General features: G+C 46.8%; 1 protein-coding gene across 5 annotated transcripts in view; it reads left to right on the top strand.

Annotated features, from left to right (window-relative positions):
• LOC116843988 (basic-leucine zipper transcription factor A-like) overlaps positions 1-17,116 on the top strand; it is an 89,749-nt gene extending 72,633 nt beyond the window's left edge. For all 5 annotated transcript variants that reach the window (XM_032815020.1, XM_032815023.1, XM_032815021.1 and 2 more), the window contains one exon: positions 15,223-17,116. In XM_032815020.1, the coding sequence (XP_032670911.1) occupies positions 15,223-16,581 (1,359 nt within the window). In that variant the 3' untranslated portion in view covers positions 16,582-17,116. The remainder of the gene's footprint in view (positions 1-15,222) is intronic.
• The last annotated feature ends 3,445 nt before the right edge of the window (positions 17,117-20,561 follow it).

The following is a 20,561-nucleotide window of genomic DNA, read 5'->3' as shown; positions in this document are numbered from 1 at the left end:
ACCTGTACGCTCGTTCTTTTTAGCCGGTGTCTCTCCACGTCTCCGTCTCTCTCTCTCTCTCTCTCTCTCTCTCTCTCCCCCCCCCCTACCACCTCGACGTGCCTGCTGCGTGATATTGCGTCGGACAACGACGACGACGACGATGACGACGACGACGACAGAGGAGATAGCAACACCAGGATGAGAGCGATTACGCTCCGCATCGCCGTCGCCGTCATCGTCATCGACTACGTCGACTCTCTGTCGACGTCGTCGACACGGAATATCGCGCACCACGGCTAGAATATTGCATTCTCCTTTTCTCGTGTAGCTAATGCGGCCACACCTTTCACCAACACCCAGCCCGGCAGGCTGGCCTAACAGCTCCGGCCTGACTAGCGCGCTGCCTAGCTACCTAGCTAGCTGGATGACTTGGCTCGCCGGCTGATCGGGATAGCCAGGCGCGGTCGCTCGACTCGCTTGCCTGCTGCGACCGGCTCTACGACGACTATTCGTGCACATCTCGACGGCCGCCTAACAGTAAAGTCTCTCGCTTTGTTGGTACCGCCGTGCGGCACTAACGCTCGTAACAAGAATTTGCCCAAGCTTTAATGTGAATTTTCACTATACCCTCCAATTGTTTACAAACAATGATAAAATTCGCGCGACTGTTCTTCCTTGATTTCGATAAGTTTTCGATATGTCGTGGAGTTACTTGAAACATGATATGCACTTGTCTTCTTGTGTACGCCTTTACACAGTCTCAGGAATTAAAGCAACTTCTCTTGCAACTGATTTAATATATCTAAATCTGAATGTTTTTAAGTTTGCGAGATATGTAAGGATGTATATTTTTCGAATAGTATCATCCCAAATTTTACATATTTACGTGTCTTATGCATTTAGAAATCTATGATGTAATCAATTTTTACAGTTTCTTTGTTTCTTTATGAAATCTTTTTTTAATAATTATATCTTTCGGTATGATAGGTTACGTTAGCTGTATTTTTAGTTAAGGTCTAAACGTTAAAACTTTCTTCGTCCTTCGTCCCTTTCTATTCCCAATTTTCTTCTCTCTCGAAGAAAAAGTATAACTTTAGCTAACTTTTTTCAAAATTGAAAGCAACGAAATTTTGGTTCTATGGAAACAGCAAACAAAAAATATCACCTTACAAAATCGTCTTAAAATATCTTTGAAAATTTCTACTATCTCTATGTCTATTATCTCACAACTTAGTTGATAGAACAGTATAGATATTCTTGTTATACAAAAAAGAAACTATTTCGAGCATAAACGACCAACATTTACATTGGTCTTCACAGATTGTTCATCGTAGATTCTGTTCATGCTTTTGCTGCAGCAGGACAAGCATAGCTGCCTCCTGTAGGGAACTTTTTCCACAGCCGCTTCGACGACCCGAACAAAAAGGACCGAGGCCGTAGACTGTCCGGGGACCCTTCGGTATAAAAGGCTCCAACCCTTATTCTCTTTCCCTTCAGATGGAGTGTGTATAGGTCTTTTAAACCCCGAACTCCCAAATCCGACCTGGCCTTGCAGCCTCCGCACATATTGTAAGGCCGTGAGGCCTTGTACCATCTCTCACATATAATCTTATTAAGTCATTAATATATTCATTTGTATATTTGTTTCCTAAAATTATCGCAGTTATCGACGGACGTAATATTTAAAAGAGTTTTTTTTGAAGAGAATTTGATAATAAGTAAATACGTGGTTGAAATTTTTTCTCAAAATTTACTTCCAACAATGTCTCATCTTCTAACGGTCACTCGAAAATGCAATTATTGCGCGTATTGAACTCTACTTGTAATATATATCACTATAATCGTCATCCTTCTTCGTTTTTCCACTGGATGAGTTCAATAGCCAAACATAGTACCATTATGTCTCGCGCAATCTTCTTTTTGTAATGCTGTACGTTATCGTATTCTCACGAACGTCTACCAGCATGAGAACCCCTGATTCGTACCATCACTTTTTCACGGAACGTTCCACGATGCGCCCTTACGTCCGACCCTCGTCAAGACGCCATATCGTGGGTCAACGTGATCCAAGCACGACGACCATCCGTATTTCCTACCTGGAACCTCACAGGTATTGGGCCCAGGCCCCACAAGTAGGTAAGGGACCTTTTCCGAGACACATTAAATTTCTGAAGGCTTTACTTTCGAATATGACTAATAGTGGAAGAAGGCGAAAGCGAAGAATCTTTCTGGTTAATTTAAATCATGTAAGCTTGACACTATTGATAAACATCGAATCGATAAAAACCGCGGTGTGACGTAATAATGTTCGCGAACCGAATGGCTTTCGCGCGAAATCAAAAATAGAATGATCGGGATAACCAATAAAGGTTAAGTTTAAAATAGATTTCAGTCTCGACGAGAAATATAATCGAATCTCAAAAAATCGAGAATCATATTTACACTAAAGTAAAATTCATTTAACACGGGAAGTAAAAATTCGCGATCCCTTGACTTTCAATACTTAACCTTTGCACTCTTCTCAGTGGGTTTTATCCATTTTACATATAATATCAATAATCCGAAACCTCCAGTTTCCGTTTCAACTATATCAGATTGAACGTGTCGTTTTAAATATTTGTGCATCGTGATTTGCGAAAATACAAAAGTAGTAAATATTTCAAAGTGTGTGAAAAGTAAAAAAAAATATATATATGTGTGTGTGTATAAAACTAGGAAACGTAAAAATTATACAGTGTCCAAAATATACAATTTCAAATATTTCTTGTACAATGTTATATTAATCAATGATAAAATAGTTTTGAATTTTCTTCCATTTATGATTATGTTGTGCGAATATCCAGATGCAATAATCAGATTTGATTTAAAACATGCCAAAATAGGAACTGGTTCGAAATCGATTTCGAATTTCGTATAGTGGGTCAGATTTCAGAGCGAACTATCTATGTTGTCTGTCCTTTGTTTACCAATACACCCCGAGCTCTCCGATATCGTAATATAATTCAGAGCACATTCTTAGTCACAGACCGATTCATCGCGCTTGCAAGTGGGAAGCGTCCGCGTATGCGTGAACCAGACGCGTGTCCATTGTTGACCAGCCGGCACCTGCTACGTCCGAACCGTCCACTTGTACCTTTTGCTTTTCTCTCTCTCCTTCGAGTGTCCCACGGACATCGTAAACTTCATCCCGCGCGCCCACTCGTCAAGCATAAACAGGTTCCGCCGCGCACAGACTGCCTCTCGCGCTTCGTTCTCCCTTTTCCACCCTTGCATCTTTTCTTTTCTCCCTCGCTCGCCTTATCTTTGCCGGACCTTAACCGTACCATTCAACCCTTTCATTCGTGTAAAAACAAACTGAGTGGTACCGTGATTCTATCTACTATCGTCCCGTCGTTAATCTCAAACAAGTGATAATGTCGTGTTACTTATCAACTTATCATATATCTACTATTAAGATTCGATAGTGATTCATCTTGTTTCCTTCGTATATGGAACATTCTACATCGCTCAGTATCTCCCGATATTTCTCTCTTCGCGACAAGTAAAATATAAACTTTATACCATCTCGAGACACTGCACATATAACTTCACTGTGACCGATCGTACCATTCCATTCATACAGTGAGTCGATCGATGAATTTCTCTTCATCGAAACCGAAAATGTTTGAAATAAAAACCTTTGCGCTCCACATGAGGGCCGGATGACGCCGAAGGGCGAACGAGGCGAGTAAGAGAGAGAGAGAGAGAGAGAGAGAGAGAGAGAGAGAGAGAGAGAGGTGGGAAGGAGGGGTGGGATTGATGGGTCAGGGGGAGGTGCCGCGTCATACGCGCGTAAGCAGGAAGACGCCACGCTAAAAAAATCCGGCGCGGGGCAAAAAATGTATCGGAAAGGGAGAGTGGCGCATACATCCCCACCGGCACTCCCACGCGCGAGGGGTGCTCGCCATTGCCCGACATATGGCCCCCTTTTTCAGCCACCACCACCGCCGTCGCCACCGCCGCGTGCATCTCCACTTTCCCACACGGCGAAGGTACAGTATGTATTCGTGTGCATGCATCCATGCATGCATACGTGCGTGCGTGCATGCATGCATATGTGCATACGTGCATGCATGCACGTGTGCATGGCAATGCCCGCACGGATACATCCGCCAAGCTGCTTGTATTCTCCATAGAACAAAGGGGGTAGTTTACCTTGACGCGCAAGTCGCTTTCAACGAGTCGAGTTCATTCTTGCTAGCTAAGAATGTTGGAGATTTAGATTATTCGAGAATATACACAGGTTGGCATAATAGCCTTAACACTTGTATTATTAGAATTACTATGACTTTTCAACTATGTGCTTACATGTGCATGCTGTTGAAGATTGTAGTCGATACGTGTTAAGGACATTGTGCCGGTTTCAGCTATGTATAAACCTGAATATCCATTGTACTTATTTACCCCTAACTGCTAATTCCTCTCAAGATGACCAATACGCGCTCGTAAAAAAATATATAGTAATCACAATACCGTCATAATGTTACTATATCTCTTGAACGAAACTCTCTATTTTTATAATTACAATCTTATACTGTGGACGACACAATTATTATCATGGCTACTAGAAATACGCGAAAGCAAAAGCCGATGTTTTGTCAGACGAAACTCTACGTTTTCAATTGAAACACAATTAAAGTTAGCAAGCGATGCGTTTAGGCACGATTAAGCTATGGAGGAAATTATTGCGAACGAGGTCGGTACACTTTGTTTTGGCGGTTTTGGGGGAAGTAGGACTTCCCCCAAAAGCAGGTAGGAAGCTCGGCATCATAAATATATCGTGGCAGTACACAAGTACCTCGGGTAATAACCCGAAGTTAATACAGGAGAGTTGTTATTATTATACTATATCTTTCACTGTAATATGATACATGTATATACACGAACAGAATTCGCTATGTCACTGTAGCAACTTCGCAGTTTGAAGTTGTTTGCCACGTGGCCCACTCGAAATCTCCTCTTCGTCGTCCAAACAAATTGAGACATCGCGAGGTACGGGGATACGCGCGCAAACCTTTGACTCCGCTACTAGTACTGGCACGGACCAATTAACGGCCTCTAGGGTGACGTTTTCCGTCGCTTTATTTCGAGGAACTCGACGTCCTTTTTCCTCGTCTCTTTCTCTCTCCTCCTCTCTCCTCTCCCCCACTTCCAACTCTCCCTAGTTTCTGCTTTTCGTCCCTGTTCGCCCTCTTCCCGGCGTCTCTCAATTTTCCGTTCGCGAGTTTTTCTCTTCCTCTCGTATACTTTCTCTCTCAGCCTCCTCCTCGCTCCTGGCCCCCTGCCCAATTCCCCGGTTTTCGGGGTAGGACCCTTCGTTCAGGACACCGCAGATGTCACGCGCCCCTATAGATTGTATCAGTGGTGCTCAAATCCGATCTACGCCAAAGACCATGTGTTATCAGTCATCATAAACATAAATTTATTACGACATCAAAAAAATCCTATTTAGGCACAGTTCATTTTTTTTGTAAAGACACTTTCTAATTTCGTGATAAGTAATGTTGGAAAGTTGAATTAACGGCAAAAATTGCGGTTATATCTTTTCACACACACATACTGAAAATCAAGAAAAGAACTGAAAATCATTGACAAAACACGAATTTTACGTTTTATTTACATTGTACTGTTGAAGTATGCGATTTTTCTCATTTCTCATTGGGTAAGACGAAACTCGAAGGGAAAGGATTCTCGAGAACACGTGCGCGGTTTGCCAGATGCGAGCGGTGGATCGTAAATGAGAAACACTGGGGACCAGGGGAGCCAACCCTCCCTTTTCGGCGACCTTCCTTTATTCATCCCCTAATGTAGGCCCGACTGGCGCGTAGGCTCTTCTCGTCGCTTCGTATATAGGGTAGGATATCTACCGGTCGGGGGCATATATACGCGTTATGTACATAGCCGCGCGCGCACGTACATCTACGTGTGGGAGAGATCGCCTACGCGCTTTCGTAGGTATCGCACGAGGGGGGTGTCCCGGGGGTGGCGGAGGAGTGAATGAGCGGGTCGACGTCGCCTATTGGGTAGTTACCGTCGAGATGCATCGGAACAACCCCCGTGCACCCCGGCCTCGTCCGCGTTCTCCCCGCAACGGCCGATTCGTACACGTGCCCGTCCCCCGGGGGTGAAGCCTCGCCGACTCTCGCACGTTTCGCGCCCGATGACGTATCATCCGGCGCGCCGTTTTCGACGACGGGTCGCGTGTCTCTGAAAAAGGCCGATGCTCTGCCGTGTATCTGCGCCACCGTGCCGGCTTCGTAATTATCTGCAGAAGACTCCAAAAATCTCTCGACAAAACGGACATCTTGTCGAACAATTCTCTCCTTTTTATTTTCAAACGGAAGTGGATGTCGATTCGTATCAGAGTGGAATTGTTTCCTGTTGAATAATTAAATATCTTACGGACATTAAATTCATTGTCCGTTATCTTATAATTGCATAATAAATGGCAAATTTGATTTTTAATAAAAAAGGAGGAGGAAATGTGTACGAAAAAACGTGCCAATACTCGACACGGTAGATAATAATATAAAATATATCTCCGATGTAAATTGAAATTTGTTTCTAAGCGAAATGTCGCGAAACGTGAAATGTCTCGTGACATTGACGCAAATGTTTATGTGAAGCAATTATAAGCATTCGCAAATTAATATCCGTAAAAATGACAGGTTAACGTTGTACGAAACGGGTCGCGTGTTGCTAAGTTGAGCAACGGGAGACTCAGCGAGAAATTCGGTCTTAACGTCTTAACCGCCTTGAACAGCGGAGTCCTTGAAGCCTGAGGCCGGTCGGCCGGCGCGGCGCGGCGCGGCGCGGCGCGACGTGCAATCTTATCCACGCGCGCGCGCGCTCGTTGCGATAGCGCGTGGCTAATCTACCGCGGACTTTACTCCTCTAAACTCGGCGTCGTTTGGGTCAGCCTCCAGAATAGCGCCGAGTCTCGACAACGGGGCGTCTTCGATGGCCAGGAATCGTCGCCGACGTATCTCTTCGAGGATACGTCCGCAACGTATCTCGAAGTTACATATACGCGAGAGTATTTTTCTTCACTTACCATCATCTCTACATACGCATGTGCGCAATATATATATATATATATATATATATATATATATATATATAATATATTAAACGCGTATATCATATAGACTAAGTCCGCGCCGCTAACATGCAGATTTGGTAAAGCGATAGTGTCTCGACCTTGGCCCCAGTTCACGTAAAACTCCGAGGTCCTCCGGTCGCGTCCCCTAGGACATTTGTCAAATCGGGACGTTCGATCCAGTGGCGCGTGATCACAGTGACGAAAGGGATACGTCAGGATAGGAATGAGTTTCTACATCAAGACGCAGAACCGAAAGGAAAGCAAGAGGAGAAAGACGGGATATGACATCCATAAAAGTATCTCTAGCAGAAAGAAAAAAAACATTCTAGTTGTGGAGGATATTATTATCCATCGCCAAGACAATTCTACCGAGCGATACTAAATAGAGCATGATTTTAATATCACTCAACACGAGCGTATATAACAGTTCTACCAACTTCCAATCTTTTTCGCCGCGAGAGATACATTTGGAACGTCTCAGAGAACATTTATAGCGAAATCAGTATAGTGTATAAAACTAAGATTGAAGATAATAACGGTATCTGAGATGTCATCAGAAATAAAAACATAAAAGATAAGGCGGGAAGAAAGTAAGCCGATATCTCGAGGAGAAATGCATCAGTCGCAATTCTCGGGAAGCGAGTGGCGCAGCTGACACGTAAAGGAATAAAGCACGTTACACGATTTACGTAAAGCGACGTTCTCGTAACTCGCTTTTGTGGCGATTTGCGTGCTTATTAAAAAAAAAATACTTTCCATCCACGCGCGTGGACGCAACCGAGCGAGTCCTTTCGACATATTCCATTCGCTCGCTCGCTCGCATCGCCCGGAGCTTGCTCACTCGCTCACTCGTTCGTTCGTTCGTTCGTTCGTTCGCTCGTTCGCTTACTCGCTCGCTCGCTCGCTCGCCTCGTTGTTCCTCCGTCCGATAGCGAGCGACGTGCTCCGGCTGTTTGTGCGGCTTCGCAATTTCTCCACGCGACGTCGCCACCATCGAGCCCCCTTTCGAAAATAACACACGGCCGGTTGACGTCATGCTGTCATGACCACCGTGGCGCGCCAACGTCGCTTCGACGTCGTGTGTTGCGCGGCGCAGAAAATTCAACTCGCGCGCACTGCCTGCATGCATACACACACACACACACACACACACACACATACATACATACATATATACATACATGTATACAGGCGCACACATTGTGTGCGCACGTATACGTATATATCACATACTCGTGCTCTTCCGTCGCGTGTGCGCGCGCACGTCACCGCTGATATCAACGGCAACGTGTGAACGCGTACATGCACGCACGCACACACACATAGGCGCGCGCACACTCGCGCGTTTATACCACACACACATCGACTACTTTTATCTACCCGACGACTGGTCTCTCGGCCGACTCAGCCTTCGAAGCGCGTTCGCGCGCAGGGCCGGCGGAAGACGAGATACGAACTAGTGAATTTATATAGAAACACTAGTATATATAGAACGTTAGCATTACGTTTAGATCCGTTCTCTCTATACACATCGTGTTACGCTATCGATACTCTGAAATCGTATGAACAAGTATATGAGTCGTAGAAAGGCAAAGAGAAAAATTGAGCGAAATTACGAAAAGAACAGATCTTTTGTCCACGCTGAATAAAAAGAAGACAGTGCTTTTGTCCGTGCTTATCGAAGTATTCTGAGCACCCACAGTGATGAAACGTTTGACATAAGCCGCTACATTGTTCAACGGAGTTTATGCTGGCTCTTTCATTGGTCGAAGTTCTGATGCATTGTGCTTGCGCTCTTACGAACTGCCTTAACATCGGATGAGTAACATTTTCACATCGTGAGTAAGACGGGGTGTGACGCAACCCCGACTGAAGTCAGCCTAAAGCCCGTATTATTTCACCACTAACGAACGAAATCTTTTTCGATTATATAGCTGCACGTATACACGTTCCATTACAATTATCAAGCGGTTTATACAATCACGTTTATTTGCTACGATAATTAAAAAAAGAGAAGTAATATATCATATCAATTCTACTTGACTAAGACGTAGATTGATCGAAAATGGCGGGCTGGCTTAAACAACATATTGCAAGCTATCCCATAAACATTACTTACAGCTAATCAAGATTTAAGCTGCTACCTGTCTTTCTGAGCATATCGCTCTCAAACATTCACACTTCCTAGATAAAACGCGCTACAGGTGTTGCATGTTACGTCAGTACACGCGAAGCTTATCGACCGAAGTCGGATGAACTTTGATTTTTAATAAACTCCGTCATCGAGGTCATATAAAATGTCTAAACAAGCGTATACCAATCACGCAAAACAGAGCCCTGATTGTCTCTTATCCGAGAAATTAACGAACGTGCAATCCCATTGTACAAACAAACCTCGATGGATGATCACACTCCACCCTTCACAGGCGGGCGGCGCTCGACGATAGTGACGACTCATCGACTCGTCGCGCTCAACAGCGGAAGGGTTGAATATTGGCTGACGTTCAGCGATGTTCACAGCATGATGGTTCTAGGCGCGACGAATGCTAGCGTCGGCACTGTCGCGCGAGTTGCTTAGATAGCTTCGATTCTGACTCGGCTCGCCGAGGCAAACATTACCTCATCGCCTGGCAGAGCCGGATCCACCGTGAACCTTCTCCACTTGGGATTTTAGTAGCCACGCGCGCCGCTACTGCTTTGCCATCGCCACGTTATACGTTCACAAAAACGCTCCTTTCGTAGTCAGACGGATTGAGCAGCAGTAGTAGTGTATTCCAGCCGAGCTTCTTTTGTAAAACGCGCGGCGTTTTGCGTCGCATTATACTTGCTGCGAGGCTCTCGACGAAGATAGTTGGCCAATTCTACCGGCGGCTTTCAATCGTCGCCAACGCCATTGTCGCCGCTTCTTGCTCATTAACGCGAATGTCCTTGTTATTTGGGCGTCTAAGCGCGATTACGACAATCCGTAGTTCACGGTACGTCGAGCTCGTGTAAGAACGACTGTATTTTTCTCGCACGTACTTGAAGGCAGTCGGATCGTAAGATCGATTTTGGATTTCATCACTCGTAGATGTCCGTCCGTACCTTAGGAAAGTGGATTCATGCGACTCGACGGAATCACACCCGGTTTCGATCCCTGCTGCAGAGCAGTCAATTATTTATAAGCGCTGTACATGGCAAATCGCGTAGTATTCACCTATCCCGTCATCGACCACAGTCGGATGCGCCGTGAAGCTCCTCCACTTCTAGCTCGTAACCCACATTCGTCGATCGTCGAGAGATCCATACCGGCGCGACGAATTCTCTTAGCCGCGGTCTCTTTCCGCCTGTATACTTCCCGAGGATTTATATGGTTATCGAAGTCTCGCGGCGCACCGGTTACCTCATATTCGTCTGCAGCTCTCGAGCCGCGATAAAACTTCCCCGGGTCGTTCCCTATGTTTTCGTATTATTCTTCCCTCGCTCGCTTGACGCCTGTTGCTCGCTCGTGGCGAATCCGCGTCGTTTTATCACTCGATGTCAAACTTGCCGCGCGCGTCACAGAATTCATGACTTTCTTTATGTTTAGGTAGGAACGAAGTGACTTATGTACCCAACTTCGCGAGAAATGTAACGTACGGACGTCCACGAAACTGTCTGAGATATCAGAAATGCTTCTAGATTGACGGGCGCCGTGCAAAAATTGAAGGGCGTACACTCGCCGTCGAAAAGGTTGTCTGATTTTTTTAAAGTTAGTAGTTTTTTAAGTCTCGGAACCTATCTGTCCAATAAAAGAATTTATTTTAATAAAAAAGCTCTCTCATTGGACAAGAGACAGATAAGTTCCGAAACTTACAAAAAAAACCTTTTCGACGGCGAGTATACACGCGTATGTGCTACATACACGCATCGCATGAAGTGCGTCGGTTAACGTAATCGATATGTCAGAGAATCGACTATCGAATGGAGATGCGTCGCGAACTTCAATGTGATCGAATTGTTCACTCCCCGTAACCAGGGGTTTCCCGTATTCGCAGAGATGCAACTCGCGAGGACCTCGCGAGTGCAAAAGGAATGACGGGGCGTGGCGCTTCTCGGCTCTGATTTACGGCCAGTTAAGAACCGCATATTATCGCCACGTACAACTAATCCTTCCCAGTGTATTTCTCTCCTCCGCCCCCTTCCCCATGTTCCATCTGTGCGTCGTCTCACCCTCGTTCTCTCCAACTACCCCTGACCCTCTTTCACACCGGTCACCCTCTCACTCTCCTTCTCTCTCTTTCCCCCCTCCCCCTTTCGCGTTTTATACCTCTTCCCGTCCCCCTCGGCCGCCCTTCTCTCCCTAACCATCTTACCTCTCACCGTCCATCCGTCTGCTCCCCCTTTCTCCCGCGCTATCCTCCGCGCTTTGCCCCGGTCTCTCGCCTCCTTTCTCCGTCGCTCCCGGTTCCTCTTGTTCCCGTTCTCTTGTCGATTCAACAAGTGCCCGGTCACGCTTCGCAAATATCGCACGTAAGAGGAGGAGACGCCGAGATTACGACCGCATCCGTAGCCGGTCCGCGCGCGCTCGTTCGCCGCGAGATACGCCGAAATTTCCAAGTACTCCCGTCCTCGGAGAGACGGAAGGGAAAAAGAGAGATCGTCCAGCTGGGCGATCGATGGGCGACGGCAAATCTCGATCAGTTGACGAAATCGCTAATCCATCACGCCGCGTACATCCCCGATTTTGCAAACCTATCGCTTTACTCGATGTACATACACATTCGCTTTCATGATACACTAAGAGATATAGCGTGTATGTAACGTAGATACTATATCAAATTACATATGGATTCTTGGTGATAATCTGAAACTTGCATTTGTATCGTATAATTTCGGTACGATAACTAAAGTGTTCGCACGACGCAATCAACAGACGATAAACGCGAAGTAAAACAGAAATACGGAGGTTGGTATCACTAGAGTTACATGCACGACGATAAGTGAATTATGTCAAGCGGGCATACGACGTCATTTTGCCTTGAAGTGTATTCCAGATTCGAAGTGGCACGAATTCCGTCTGATTAAATTCGAAGACTCATCTGCGATTGGTCCGGCGTGCGTTGTAAGTCGAGAGATACGTTTCTTCAAAACTACGCGGATCAAGTTCACCCGCCTATCTAAAATTGTCCAAGATTCGCACAGGGATTGTCGCGCGACAAATAATTATTTCGAATGTAACGTCGCTTTTGCTCGAAAAGAAGAGAATACCGCGGGCGGAGAAGGAACAGTTATCGTTTCCTCGACGTTAGAGAAGGCGAGATCAGATCCGCCGTGTAGTTTTTCCTTTATCACGATTCCACGAACGTTCCTCGGAGCTCGGAGCTGACCGGTTGACCACGTCGCGTTGGAAGGAGAATCTCCGCGAGCGAGTCATATTCCAAGTAGGCCGCTACGGCCGGCCACGGCGGATGTACGCGGTCGCAAGAGAGCAAGCCGTTGCCGCTAGAGACATTCGAGTCAGACCAGGGACGTAGCTATCATAAACGTCGCCAACAGAAACGGTTAAAAATCCGAACGAGCCGTTATCTTGACTGAAAAATCCAACTGAGCCATTTTCAAGGGAGCAGAATTACACGCAAGGCTTATTCCGACCGATTATTCGACCAGTGAAAAACACGACACGTTGACGCACAATCGCGCGATAGACGTCGAGATCGACGTCAACGAAAAAGAAATCGCGATAACACGCCGAATCATTGATCTCACCGAATTGATCGAAATTTCTTGCTGGGTTAATCCATCGAATAGATCGCATCGAGAATGCAGAACGTGTTTGCAGAAGCGGCAACGTATCGCACGTCATATTGGTCGGACCAACTCCAAGTCCTCCAGTAGTCGTTGTTCACAACAAGCTCGGTCGTCATCGTGACTACACCGCTATAGCCGCGCCGTGCTATCAGTGTTGCTCGAGGCGGCGTGGTAGTGACGCGCGGAAGCCGAGTTCGATGGAAACGCGGTGACGTCTGTTCCCCTGCGAGCGAATCCTATTAGATCGCTTCTCTCGTTGTGCTCGCGCACGAAATTCTGCACGAAATGTTCGCGCGGCTTCGTTTATTCCCCATAAACCTCCGCGGGAATGCAAAATCTCTTTATCTCTCTTTATCTTCCCCCTCCCCTCTCTCTCTCTTTTACTTTCTACGTATGTCCATATGAAAATTAATGAAACTTAACGCTGTTAACGTGCGCACGATATTATAACGTGGCGCAAAACGGCCAGCGCCCGTAGCCGCTTTTATCAGCTTGCGCTCGTGAAAAGACGTACTACGTCAACAGCTCCCAACTTTTCAAAACAGAAAGACGTGGTGTTACATCACCAGTCGGCACATAAAAGCGCCGTGGAACCTCCGCACCGTCAACGGACACCGTAGAATAATACTGTACGGTAGTTATCAACATTTTTTTAAAGCTGCGTGTCGCGTAAAGAGAGAGAAAGAGAGAGAAAGAGAGACGATGTATTTTCCTCGAGAGATCTGGAATTTTGTAAGGGAACGTTTGAAATAGGAATCGCGTCTGCCACTATTTCTAACGCAAATTTATGAAAGTTGCGCAAATTAACGAAGTTCGGTAAGTGGCAATTCGCTCGAAAGTCGCACGACTGTTCAAAGACGTTAATCGACTTCACTAACGAGATTAATCGTACGATTATGAGGAGGATCCTACATCACGTTCTTTTCCTTCCTTCAAGTTTTGAATTTCACGCAGCACCGCCGCCGCTGTGTTTTACCAAGAAGCGAGTTTCATCGTCTTCATCATCATCATCGTCGTCGTCGTCGTCGTCGTCGTCGTCGTCGTCGTCGTCGTCATCGTCGTCGTCGTCGTCGTCGTCGTCGTCGTCGTTACCCTTTCGACCGACCTTGCCAACGTCGCTTGTCACTTTTTCCCAGTACCCGTCAGCAGTCCCACAACCACCCTCTCTCCCGCCTACCCTTTTTCCGTGAAATCAAACGTCATGTGGAGGCCACGTGGACTCAACCGGCGGACGAACGTGTCGCCGGTGACATCTCACGGCATCTCCAGGCACAACCGAGCGCAGTACCACGAGTGGCGATACACCGTTTGTCCCTCCTCTGGCCCCCCTGCCCCTCAGCCCCTTTGCCATCCCTTCTCCTCCCCCGATTTCGGCTTCTCTTTCTCACGCTCGCGAGTGCGCGTTCTTGCTCGCGCCAGCGGAGAAACGCGCGTCTCTCCGTCTCCCGAGGTGAGCAAGGGCTGGAGGGAGGAACGATTATTTACTTACTTTCACTCGCGCGACCTCGTACGCGCGTAAATCATCCACGGCTGCGTGGGTACTGTGCTTTCGTAGGGTCGCGGGTCGCGGGTCGAGGTACGCTCGAGTGCGACCCGCCCTGCGACGACGATCGACGGCCAAACTTCGAAAAATTATAACTCATCGTATTTGCGTCGCCTCTGAAACCACTACATATGATTTTTTATAATGAACGAATGAAACTCTGCGTCTGACGACATTTAACTACGAGTGTTTTTGTTGCGAGCGATGTCTCTTCTTATTCAACTCTCCCAAATGGTCCTCGCTTTAACAAGACTCTAATTTTGTTAACGATAGGTTGATTTATATTAAAGAAAAAAAAAAACTTAAAGTTTTGTCGGGAGAAAAATTAAGTTTTCTTTGTCCTATTTACGAGTTTCTCTATCACAAATAGTAACCAGCGGTAACGTTTATAAGATACTGCTGGAAGCCTGCGGTCGAGCTTGTTCGCCGGCAGCGATCGTCCGCGTTCCGCTGATGATTTCTTCCATGCAGCAAAGTTAGCGAGTCGCGTGACGTCACTTTTTCATCGTTCCATCGGAGTGCCGAGCGTCTGAAGTCACGTACACTCTCGTCCGCTACTCTTTCGCCTGTGAGTGTCGCGATACAAAGCTCCCACTCGATATATTATTGCATTAATATCGTCGAATACATAATAAAACGCTGATACCCTCAAAACATCCTTACGGCAGCTTTTCAATCGCAACAGCGAAACCATAAATAAAAATTAACTCTTTTTCCATAAGCAGTCTTAGATATATGTATGAGAAGTCGCAACAAACTAACTTGGCGATTTTATGCATACTTTCAGAGTTGTGCAATGATGGGTCTGCAGGCGACGGCAGGAAAACGCAAATTGGAGGGAGGTGTTGGCTGCATGGAATTCCACATGGACATAGGCGAGAGTCCGTCGAAGCTCGGACGCGTAGAGGGTAGCTGGTGGGCGATGGACGATAGTTACGGACCGCCCCTGAACCAGACGTCGACGTCGTATTACGAGATGGAGATAAACTCTCCGTGTCTACCGGCGAACCCGTGCCAGCCCACGTCGACGAGCTCCTCTCAGCAACAGCAGCAGCAACAGCAGCAGCAACAGTCGCAACAACACCAACCACATCATCCATCTTCCCAGGCGCCGCAACAGGCGCAACAACAGCAGCAGCAGCAGCAGCAATCGCAACAGCAGCAGCAACAATCGCCAGCAGCGTCATCGTCAACGTCGGCTTCGTCCACGGTGACGCAGTTGCATCACCACACGCAACATTACTATCACCACCAACGTGGCACCGTTAGTCCCATCGGTAGCAACGGCTACAGCCAGCTGTCGAGATCTCAGCCCCCTCAGTGGGGCGCTCTTCATCACTACGAGCCACCGACGATACGTCGTGAGGAAAACGGCAAGAGCTATCTGGAACTTGGTTCGAGTTATCGCGCAAACGAACGATGTTGCGAAGGTTCCAAGTCTAGTTGGTGCCGGCGTGGGCGAGCCTGTTATCGACAACGACGGCTCGCTGTGCTCAACATCTCGATGTGCAAACTCGCCAGGTACCGACAGTTCCCGGATCCGAGTCTTCACCGGTCGGTACTGATCTGCAACACCCTGAGACACCTCGAACGCGAGATGGAAAGGGATCGTAGTCCGCCGCCCATGGAGCCGGTCGTTCCGGTGCCCATTGCGCAATTACAACCACCCGAGCAGGGCAGGCTAACGCCTTTCCCAGTACCGCCGACGTCGTCCGGGGAAACCGATGTCGACTCCGGTATTGGCGACAGCGACGACAGCCGATCGATCAACTGGGGTAGCGTGCTCTCTCTGTCCAGCCAGTCGCCGCTGGATCCGCTTAACAACAACGAATTACTGGATGTGGACATAGGTCCCGATCTCGACTTGGACTTCATGCCTGGCTGGAAGCTGACTCCCCTTCAGGCGGACGACATCCTGAGGACAACGACGACATCTCAGGAGCAGCATCACCACCACCACCATCATCACCACCATCACCACCATCATCAGCATCACCACCACCAGCAGCAGCAGCAGCAGCAACATCTAATGTCGTCGAGCAACAGCTGCGGCAGCAGTTGCGGCAACAGCAACGTCGGTAGCGCCGGCGTCAGTAGCGGTAGCAGCAGTAGTACGCACGAGTCGTTGATGTGCGTGGGATCATAGCCCTCGACCTTGACGTCGTTGAGTCACTTAATCGATTTCTATCCGCTGACGCCGCAGGGCAAGTAGACATCCGCGCTTACACGCCCGCGGGTCCACGAAGACGCGGGTGAAAGACGATGGTGCTGACGGCTCGCCCTCCCTCCGGTGCGCTCGACGTACTGCCGGCGACTCTCGAGGAGCCACGTTCTACTCTCTGTTTTGCGTTAATTTATTGTCGCGTCAATTACGTACATCCGCGTAGGACACACGTACACCACATACACATATGAACACATACCAACACACACACACACACACACACACACACACACACACACACACACACACACACACACACACACACACACACAACCACACACACACACAACACACAAATACACGCCGACCGATCTTCTGTGACACTTGCGTTCTTCCTTCGTTCCTCTTACCACCGCTATTACTATTACTACTACTGCTACCACCGCTAGTACTCTAAATCCTATTACTCCTATCGTTACCACTATTTCTACTACTACTATCGCCCGCGACTACTTATTACTATCGTTACCGTTACTTCTACTACTATCGCTACTATTGCTAGTACTACTGTTATTACTATTACTAATACTACTACGATTACTACTACTACCACTATCGCTAATCAACGTGTCTCCCGTATTTGCTCCCCGAGGGACGGACGCGTCATGACACGCGACGTTCGCAGGTGCAGTCGAGATATAGAGCATTCTGAGAACTTAACGAACGGGTTAACGGGGAGAGAAAAGAAGAGAGGGCGACGGAGAGATAGGGGGAAGGGAAGGGAAGGGACCGTCAGCGAGCCAACAGGTGCTGCTACTCGCGTTGGATGATCCGGTATTCTCTCGGCAGAAATTCGGCCGGCTTTCGTATCGAGCTACCGCGCAACGAGACGACGAAGAGCCCCGTGTACCATCTTCGCCGCCGTGGAATTCCGAGAACAGGTGCGGACATGGCTTGCACGTACCTCGCGAAATCGGTCGTAGCAAAATTCTTTAGAAAAATCGATTGATCGGCACCGAGTCGACCTTCCGATAAGTGCACCATGATGATACAGGATTTGCAATTACAGATTCGATACTGTCCGATCGCGACTACTCGAGAACCGAGGTAACGTTGCTGCAGTTACACCTGCAAGCTCGGCAGTCCATGTGCGAGTTCTCGAAGAGAGGTTTAAGACGCACGGGAAATATCCGGAAGAATTGGAGAGGACACAGAGAAGAGAGCGGGAGGGAAAATTGTCTCGGGGTTATCAGGCTCCGCGTCGACGAATGCGCGAAGGCTACCTTTCCAGGACTGAAGGACGACGCGAGCGTTACGATCTGCGTGTTTCGGCCCGAGGAATCTTCTCCCTCTCGTTCTCGTTTGCAAGTTGCACCCTGACGTTGCTCGAGAAGGCCGACCGGGATTCTTTTTTCACGGAACGACACTTGACGTTGAAGCCTTCGAGTTCGGGAGGATTGCGAGCGATTAACAATTAACGCAGATGGTACACAAATTGCGCGCGCGCGTATACGCATGGATACGACACACTACACCAACACACACACAAGTATATACGACCGCCGTATGCCTATATGATACGCACGACGCACGGATAAACACGCAAGTCGTACGGTGCTACAGGGCGGCTGCAGCCTGGTGCTTCTCCTCTTTAGACCTACAGACACGTACACACATACACCACACGCACATATGCAGACACAGAGCTAAATTCGCGTATCGAATTCGCACGGATCGCTCGCAGCGTCCGTCGCTCGGGGTCGTCGTGACGCGTCCTGCCGTCGTAAGCGTGACACGATGTAAGTAGGAGACGTCGGCGTCTCGATCGAGGAACTCATTCCGACCGCACCACCTTCGGTTAGCGTAAATTCTGCTTCGTTGTCTCGCCTCAAATGTCGGGGTCACGTGCGTTTAACAAGACGCAAGGAAACATCGCATAGGTAGAGAGCTCTCTTTACTTGGCACGGATGCTGATCAGATTCTGTGACATTGTTAAAACATAAATACTCGACTCTGCGTCATTCTTGTGTCGTCGGTACGCGACATCGGATGAAAAAGAGAGAGCTATTTTGTAGCGTACATCGAAACGTAACGAACAGAAAATCTCTGACCCAGAGTAGGGTGACCTCAGATTGTTGGTGCGGCTCGGCCTCGGTCGTTTGCACGTTCTCGCGAGCGAAGAAGAAAAAATGAGAGGGAGAGAGAAGGAAACGAAGCTTAAACAGTTGCGCTAGAACTACGAGACATATTTGGACTGTGTGATAACGCGTTTAACTAGCGAGCGTAGCGCGATGAGCACATCAGATCAGAGATTATTTTCATACAGCAATTATAAGAAAGATCATATTCTTAATAATTATTTTGTCCACCTTTATTTATGACAGATATCTATGCACATACGGATATAAAAGTACAAATGATTACGATATATTTTTCCTTCTTGTTTTAATGCGATGTGTGATTCATCGCGCGAACACTCACTAGTCGGTGACGGCGGTTTACAACCAAGAAGAAATTATTTAGCAAGTGATTATATTTATTTCAAATTATTTCAACATTCTTTTAACCATATAAGACGTTACTTTCATGCCTAATCGCATGTCGAAATATGGAAATTAAACATGCAAAGTAGTCCATTAAGTTCTGAAAGTCCATTATGCTCCAACGCAACTGGTTAATTCTAAAATGTATGACTTGGACCAATGTAACCCAGCCACTATTTTAAAACCTGCATATTGACTATTTCATCAGAGTGACTATCGACTTATGATCTTCTCGCGTAAAGCAAACGTATGGAAAAGAGATATCGAAGTGTTTCAAAAAAGAAAATATCTCTTGCGTCAAAATTGTATGACATGTAATTATGAGGCAAATCGCTCTACTAAAAATAATATTCTTCGCGAAATTGATTGTTCTGCAAAAAAATGCACTTTTTGAAGATATGAATCACTTGTTTCCATCAAAGGAAGAACTGTGTCAATTAAAGAAACCACGAGCAGTGGCAAATTGTGAGCAGGGTGCGACTGGTCGTGTCATGCCTTCGTATGTATGAATGTGTATATGTGTGTGTATAGTGAAGTAGCTGTGACGCATCCCACAAGGACATAAACGCGATCACGGAGACGCCGACATCTTCACGTGGATATCTTGTGTCTCGACGTGCGACGTCGACAAATGTACCTGCATTTTAGAGATCGGGGTAACGTTCTCCCCTACGGATCGTCGCACGGTGGCCACTGCGCGCCACTGATCTCCCACTAAATGTATCATATGTACACATATAAATAAACTAGAAAGTGGCCGGCGTGCGCGCGCGTAAAGGAGGCGAGAACGCTCGAGAGTTAAGGTGTCGATTTTTAAACACACTCGCGACCCCGGACGCATCTTCGCGTGGATCCGTGCGCGATCTCGCCCTCAACGTCCACGAATCCATTCAAGAGCAGCTATACTTAAAAGGAAAACAGAAAAAAGCTAAACGATTTAAGAAAGTCTAACATTACGAAGAGAGTATAATAACTTATCGACTCGACTGATTACTTAAACGAGAGAGTGAACGTATACGAGTGAACGGATGAGTGTATGTACGTATGAGAAAGACAGAAGCGAAGAATGCGTGCGTGTAAAAAGGAAAATATTGTAACTATATCACGATACATACATATATATATAGAGTTGATCTAAACTGTAATTATATATATGATGTTCTCTCTTTCACGATGACACGAACACGCATACACGACACACTCGATATACACACATACAGACATACGCGAGATATATTAGATACTTGTTGTAAATATATACATACACATATACACATATATATATATATATGTACACATATATATATATACACATATATATATATATATATGTATATGTATATATATGTATATATATATGTATGTATATATATATATATATATATATATATATATATATATATATATGTGTATGTATAT

The sequence above is a fragment of the Odontomachus brunneus genome, unplaced genomic scaffold (assembly GCF_010583005.1).
Source record: "Odontomachus brunneus isolate Ranch 3 - 2012 unplaced genomic scaffold, Obru_v1 Obru_scaffold_037, whole genome shotgun sequence".
Lineage (NCBI taxonomy): Eukaryota > Metazoa > Arthropoda > Insecta > Hymenoptera > Formicidae > Odontomachus > Odontomachus brunneus.
The sequence above is the reverse complement of the archived record's forward strand: the minus strand, read 5'-3'. Positions and strand labels throughout refer to the sequence as shown.